General features: G+C 41.3%; 1 protein-coding gene across 1 annotated transcript; it reads right to left on the bottom strand.

Annotated features, from left to right (window-relative positions):
* Nucleotides 1-5,228: 5,228 nt before the first annotated feature.
* LOC138893932 (uncharacterized) lies at nt 5,229-7,675 on the bottom strand. Its single transcript, XM_070178602.1, has 2 exons — nt 7,209-7,675; nt 5,229-5,367 (listed from the first exon to the last, which is right to left on the bottom strand). The coding sequence occupies exons 1-2, from the start codon at nt 7,673-7,675 to the stop codon at nt 5,229-5,231; spliced, it is 606 nt and encodes a 201-aa protein (XP_070034703.1).
* Between the last annotated feature and the right edge of the window lie 270 nt (nt 7,676-7,945).

Below are 7,945 nucleotides of genomic sequence, written 5' to 3'. Positions count from 1 at the left end.
GGTGAGTAATCCCAACTACTTTGGTGTTTCATTACATCAGTTCCACCCTAAAACTAAACAAATCCACCATGGAATCATAAGATTTTCAATGAATATTCCCAAAAGCTCAAGTGAGGACATTTCAATATTTACTCCCAAAAGGTAATTCCATCTCTTTGGACTTACATGCATGGCTTAAGAATGAATATGTGAGTAGGAATTTAGAGGTAGAAATATGGGATGGTGATTGGAAGCCATAAGTTCACCAATTGGAATTTTGAGAATTTGTAGAGAATGAAAAGTGATTTGTTTGAATAATTGGTTTGTTGGGGATGGATGGTAAGACATGAATACATTGTTGGAGGTCCTAATCTATTAAAGCCTAGTTGTAATATGAATTGGTGGGGCAAAGAGTGGGTGTTGGATAAATAAATATCATCAATGAAGGTTGTAGAGAAATGTGCACACTCAATGTTTGATAAAATGCCTAAGTTAGCTGAATGTTTTCATGCCCCGAGCCTGGGGGCGAGACCGGCACCCGGTGCCTCACCTATCCCTGCGTACCACTTGCGCCTAAGAGACTCTGAACATGTAATGTCATTCTTTGGCCATGGGTCACATTAAAAGATAATGTACGAAGCAAAATATAAAACTGAATAGAGACTAACGCTGACTAAATGTCGACATAAAGCCGTCATAACTACTACAACTGACAAGCCAACAAAATATATGTACAGGGCCTACAAGCCCAACATACTACACTAACTGACAGGATATGTCTACAAGCCTCTACTGATGGATGTACCGTGATCGGAACAGGGCCCTGACCTACCAAAGCCTATATACATATATACACAAAGCTTCTAGACCCGGCAACTCCGAAGGGCGTGGAGCTTACCGATAAAGCTGAACTTTGGCAACACCTGCTGAGAAGGTCTACCCGTCTGTCTGAACCTGCACGTATGAAATGCAGCGCCCCCATAATGGGTCGTCAGTACGAAATAATGTACCGAGTATGTAAGGCAATATACTAAAAGCTAAAGCTGAACTGATAATATAATAACTGAAAGTAACTGGGAGTCAAAGATAATCTGAAGATATGCTCACCTGCTGATACTGACTCAACTCTCTGAATATAGTAAGTAAAATAGCTTTTCGGCCTTATAGGGCTCGGTATATATTTAACTGCTATGCCGTAGTAGACTCGCTCATAAGCGCTCGGCCATACTAGGCTCTGTATCTTGGCCATACTGGGCTCGCTCATAGGTGCTCATATAGCTCGATGGTAATGAAAATACAGTAATATTGTATATATAGATTCTCTGCTCTCTTGATTGGAAGAAGACAATACTCAATTGAACATAATGTCTCGATAAGGGAGAATACTTTAACTTATGAGACTAGGATAATGTATAAATTCAGGAGTACGAACTTCTATTTATGTCTCATTATCAAACATATGTAATTACTAGACCATGCCAAAATGAAGGAAGGGCTTAGCCTTAACATACCTGTAGTAGGGAAAAATCTGTATGATATTCTTGGAAAAGGTTACACCGTACTCCCTTAGAGTCACAAAATCTCACGTTGTTATTGTTTTGTAGGAATTTCTATGAATTTGTAACAGTTTGTAACAAATCACCTTGCTAATCTCCAAAACCTCATGTCTGATTGTAGTATGGTTTGTATTGAAAATCTTAGAATGGAAGTGTTTAGGTAACTAACACATTATTTTGCTTGTGGTATTCTTGGTATTGAAATCTTAGAAATGAAGTGTTTCGGTAACTAACACATTATTGGGCCACCTAATCAAAATGACTAAGAGTTACATCTTTAGGAAGTGGCTTAAGAATGAATATGTGAGTAGGAATTTAGAGGTAGAAATTATGGGATGGTGATTGGAAGCCATAAGTTCACCAATTGGAATTTTGAGAATTTGTAGAGAATGAAAAGTGATTTGTTTGAAGAATTGGTTTGTTGGGGATGGATGGTAAGACATGAATACATTGTTGGAGGTCCTAATCTATTAAAGCCTAGTTGTAATATGAATTGGTGGGGCAAAGACTGGGTGTTGGATAAATAAATATCATCAATGAAGGTTGTAGAGAAATGTGCACACTCAATGTTTGATAAAATGCCTAAGTTAGCTGAATGTTTTCATGCCCCGAGCCTGGGGGCGAGACCGGCACCCGGTGCCTCACCTATCCCTGTGTACCACTTGCGCCTAAGAGACTCTGAACATGTAATGTCATTCTTTGGCCATGGGCCACATTACAAGATAATGTACGAAGCAAAATATAAAACTGAATAGAGACTAATGCTGACTAAATGTCGACATAAAGCCGTCATAACTACTACAACTGACAAGACAACAAAATATATGTACAGGGCCTACAAGCCCAACATACTACACTAACTGACAGGATATGTCTACAAGCCTCTACTGATGGATGTACCGTGATCGGAACAGGGCCCCGACCTACCAAAGCCTATATACATATATACACAAAGCTTCTAGACCTGGCAACTCCGAAGGGCGTGGAGCTTACCGATAAAGCTGAACTTTGGCAACACCTTCTGAGAAGGTCTACCCGTCTATCTGAACATGCACGTATGAAATGCAGCGCCCCCATAATGGGACGTCAGTACGAAATAATGTACCGAGTATGTAAGGCAATATACTGAAAGCTAAAGCTGAACTGATAATATAATAATTGAAAGTAACTGGGAGTCAAAGATAATCTGAAGATATGCTCACCTGCTGATACTGACTCAACTCTCTGAATATAGTAAGTAAAATAGCTTTCCGGCCTTATAGGGCTCGGTATATATTTAACTGCTCTGTCGTAGTAGACTCGCTCATAAGCGCTCGGCCATACTAGGCTCTGTATCTCGGCCATGCTGGGCACGCTCATAGGTGCTCATATAGCTCGATGGTAACAAAAATACTGTAATATTGTATATATAGATTCTCTGCTCTCTTGACTGGAAGAAGACAATACTCAATTGAACATAAAGTCTCGATAAGGGAGAATACTTTAACTTATGAGACTAGGATAATGTATAAATTCGGGAGTATGAACTTCTATTTATGTCTCATTATCAAACATATGTAATTACGAGACCATGCCAAAATGAAGGAAGGGCTTAGCCTTAACATACCTGGAGTAGGGAAAAATCTGTATGATATTCTTGGAAAAGGTTACACCGTACTCCCTTAGAGTCACAAAATCTCACGTTGTTATTGTTTTGTAGAAATTTCTACGAATTTGTAACAGTTTGTAACAAATTACCTTGCTAATCTCCAAAACCTCACGTCTGATTGTAGTATGGTTTGTATTGAAAATCTTAGAATGGAAGTGTTTGGGTAACTAACACATTATTTTGCTTGTGGTATTCTTGGTATTGAAAATCTTAGAAATGAAGTGTTTCGGTAACTAACACATTATTGGGCCACCTAATCAAAATGACTAAGAGTTACATCTTTAGGAAGTGGCTTGCTGCCACGTGGGGGTGGGGGGAATTTTAATCTTATCCCATAACCAATTAATTAATTAGGTAACATTCTGTTACCAGGTAATTAACCCATTACCCGCATAATTAAGAATTGTCTCAAATTACTTAAAATTCTACTTATTTTTAATATACTTTATACATTATACTATCATGGTCATATGGTACCTTGTATGGTACTAATCATAAATATCGGGTATTATCGCTCGGCCCATATTTTATCCCAAATCGACAACCTTCAACGAAACTCATTTTCTTCTATTTTCTTACCTTCTCTCCTTCACGAATTTACTCATCATGTGTTTGAAATAGCATAATGCTTATAATCTCAAGAAAATCTCATCCCTGAGTCTACGTCAATTTACTGAAGATGAAACATTAACATACGAAAAACGTGGGATGTAACATCCTTCCCCCCTTAGAAACATTCGTCCTCGAATGTCTACTCTTAGTTACTTTGGTAAACTTTTGCCAGAGTCTCCTCCGTATACTAGACTAAAACCACTCTGCACGCAGCCAGAAAACATACTATACATGCCATACTTGGCCTCACACAGCTATTTATTGTAAATTTGGAAAGTCAAAAATAAGAGCTCACCTAAGGACCTACTGGCCTGAATAGGGTTGTGCTGAGGTATCCCACCTCGAGCCATATCTCTAGTTTGAAATAGGTGGGGGTATTTAGACTTCATTTATTACTCCGCTTACCATGTCATCTCTTCCACATTCTTGGTTCTCCATAAAACCTTCACGGAGGTTACTTCCTTATTCCGTAGCTTGTGGATTTGTCGGTCTAGGATGGCAACCAAAATTTCCTCGTATGACAAGTCCTCTATAATCTGTACATCATCTGTGGGCACCATTCGGGTAGGATCGCCAATGCACTTCCATAACATAGATACGTGAAAATTGGATGGACAGACTCCAATTCCGAGGCAAATCTAACTCATAAGCTACTTGGCCCACTCTTCGAATGGTCCTATAAGGCCCAATATACCATGGGCTAAGGTTTCCTTTCTTTCCAAACCTCATCACGCCCTTCATAGGTGACACCTTGAAGAATACCCAGTCATTAAAATCGAACTCTAAGTCTCATTGCCGCACGTCAGAATATGACTTCTAATAACTCTGAGCTGTCAACAGCTGCTCCTGGATAAGCTTTACTTTTTCTATGGCCTACTGAACCAGGTCTGACCCACGTAACCCAGATTCTCCAACATCAAACCACCCTATAGGAGATCTACACTTGCGCCCATACAAAGCCTCGTACGGAGCCATCTGGATACTGGAGTGGTAACTGTTATTATATGCAAACTCGATAAGAGGTAGATGTTTATCCCAACTTCTTTTAAAATCCAATACACATGCTCGTAACATTCCTCGAGCGTCTGAATTGTGCGCTCGACTTATCCATCAGTCTGTGGATGAAAAGCTGTGCTGAGATTCTCCTAAGTCCCTAGACCTTTCTGAAATGACCTCCAAAAATGTGCTGTAAACTAGGCCCCACGGTCAGATATAATAGATATTGGTACTCCGTGTAGTCGCACTATCTCTTTAATATATAACTTTTCATAATCTTCTGCTGTATATGTAGATCTGACCAGTAAAAAATGAGCTGATTTTGTGAGCCTATCGACTATCACCCATATGGAATCGAACTTACGATGAGAACGAGGTAAACCCGTGATAAAGTCCATGTTTATCGCCTCCCATTTCCATGTCGGTTTCTCTATAGTCTACATTAGCCCTCCGGGCTTCTGGTGCTCTATCTTCACCTGCTGGCAACTAGGACACTGAGTGACATACTCAACAATATTCTTCTTCATATCGTTCCACCAATACACATCCTTGATGTCATGATATATCTTCGTCGACCTAGAATGAATGGAGTACCATGAATAATGTGCCTCTGACATAATCCTGTCTCGTAGCCTTGCTACATCTGGAACACACAAACGACCCCTGTATCTGAGAACCCCATCTCCCTTGAGCTCTAACAACGGCTTCTTCTACTGCAGAACTCTCTCTCTCAACTCGACCAACCGTGGGTCCTCGTACTGCCTCTCCTTTACTTCAGCTATAAAAGATGATTTTACAGTATTTTGGAGTACAACTCCACCATTGCCAGAGTCTACTAACCGAACCCCCAAACAAGCCAATTGATGAATCTCTCTAGTTAATTGTCTTTTCTCGGCCCCTACATGTGCTAAGCTACCCATAGATCGGCGACTTAAGGCATCTGCTACAACATTAGCTTTCCCTAGATGGTATAGAATGTTAACATCGTAATCTTTCAATAACTCAAGCCATCGCCTCTGTCACAAATTCAACTCTTTTTGCTTGAAGATATATTGCAGGCTTTTATGATATGTGAATACATCGACATGAACACCATACAAATAATGCCTCCAAATATTAAGTGCATGGACATCCGCAGCTAACTCGAGGTCGTGGGTCGGATAATTCCACTTATGCTTCCTTAACTGCATTGAATCATACGCAATTAATTTCCCACATTGCATCAGGACACATCCTAACCCGGTACATGAGGCATCGCAATACATGGCATAACCATCTGGGCCCTCTGGAAGTGCTAGAACCGGCGCTGAGGTCAACCTGTTCTTAAGCTCCTGGAAACTCTGCTCACAGGTCTCTGTCCATTGAAACTTAGTTGCTTTCTATGTCAACTTCGTTAATGGTGCTGAAAGGGAAGAAAACCCCTCTACGAACTTCCGGTAGTATCCTGCTAAGCCTAGAAAGTTACGAATCTCTGTCGGAGTGGTAGGTCTAGGCCAGGATTTCACAGCCTCAATCTTCTGATTGTCTACCTTTATACCCCCATCGGATACAATGTGCCCCAAGAAGGGTTTGGAACACCGCTCGCAGGTGGTCCGCATGCTCATCCTCTGAACATGAATAAACTAGAATATCATCAATAAATACTATCACGAACAAATCTAAAAATGGCCGGAATAGGCTATTCATCAAGTCCATGAACATAGCAGGTGCATTCGTCAATCCGAAGGACATGACAAGGAACTCGAAGTGGCCATATCGGGTCTTGAAAGCTGTCTTGGGAATATCTTTCTCCCGAACTCTGACCTGGTGGTACCCCGACCTCAAATCTATCTTTGAAAAGCATCTAGCCCCCTGCAACTGATCAAACATGTCATCTATCCTTGGAAGTAGATACTTATTCTTAATAATTACCTTGTTCAGCTTCCTATAATCAATACACATCCTTAACGAGCCATCTTTCTTCCGTACGAACAGTACCGGTGCACCCCAAGGTGAGGTACTGGGCATGATAAAACCTTTCTCCAGCAAATCTTTTAACTGCTCCTTCAATTCCTTCAATTCGGCAGGTGCCATTCCATACGGAGGGATGGATATTGGTTGCATTCTCGGAAGCAAATCGATGCCAAAATCAATCTCTCGCTCTGGAGAAATACCTGGAAGTTCATCTGGAAATACATACCGTGTACTCCTTTACTATTGGAATAGACTGAAGTGTATGTATCTCAGCATCTACATCTCTAACTCGCACAATATGATAAATACACCCCTTTGCGATCATTTTCCTTGCCTTCAGATAGGAAATAAACCTACCTCTGGGTGTCGCTGTATTACCTACCCATTCAAGGACTGGCTCACCCGGAAAATGAAATCTAGCTATCTTTTCTCGACAATCAACTGTGGCATAGCAAGCTGCCAACCAGTCCCTGCCCATGATAGCATCAAAATCCAACATCTCTAGCTCAACTAGGTCGGCTAAGGTCTGATGAACAAAAACTGACATCGTACAACCTCTGTATACCCGTCTAGCAATAATTGATTCTCCGACTGGTGTAGATACCACAAAAGGATCACTTAAAGGATCACTTAGTATTTCAGGTACTATACCAAACTTCCTCGCGACAAATGGGGTAATACACGATAAAGTAGATCCTGGGTCTATTAAGGCACAAGCATCATGAGAGCAAATGATCAACATACCTATCACAATGTCTGGTGAGAATTCCTGGTCCTGTTGACCCGTTAATGCATAGCTACGATTCTGGTTACCACCTAAACTAGAACCTCTACCTCTGCCTCGACCTCTACCAGCCAAAAACTGAGACTCGTGCCTCGAAGGATGCACAGACATAGATGATCCTGTTGTTGAATTCGCCGGTTGTGCCATACCCCCGGAATCTCTATTTGGGCAATCTCGCATCCTATGCCCCGGACGTCCACATGTATAACAAGCATCGAACCGGCTCAGCATTGGCCCAAGTGTCCTCTATTGCAGATGGCACACCGCGGCAAAAATGGCCATGTCTGTCCCGAACCTCGTTGTCGCTGCAAAATTGACACCTGGAAGCTTTCACCTGGTCTTGACTGAGTATAACGGGCATACCTGTAACTCTGTAACTGAGGTGGCGGAGGCCTAGGTGGCCGTTCGAAGTACTGG

Source organism: Nicotiana tomentosiformis, chromosome 6 (assembly GCF_000390325.3).
Source record: "Nicotiana tomentosiformis chromosome 6, ASM39032v3, whole genome shotgun sequence".
Taxonomy (NCBI): Eukaryota; Viridiplantae; Streptophyta; class Magnoliopsida; order Solanales; family Solanaceae; genus Nicotiana; species Nicotiana tomentosiformis.
This window is presented reverse-complemented; position numbering and strand designations above follow the sequence as displayed.

Coding starts and splice junctions, on each gene's coding strand:
- LOC138893932 (XM_070178602.1), bottom strand. CDS start 7,675: ATGGCACAACCGGCGAATTCAACAACAGGATCATCTATGTCTGTGCAT. Junction 5,368..7,208: donor GCTATCATGGGCAGGGACTG/GTTGGCAGCTTG, acceptor CATTCATTCTAG/GTCGACGAAGATATATCATG.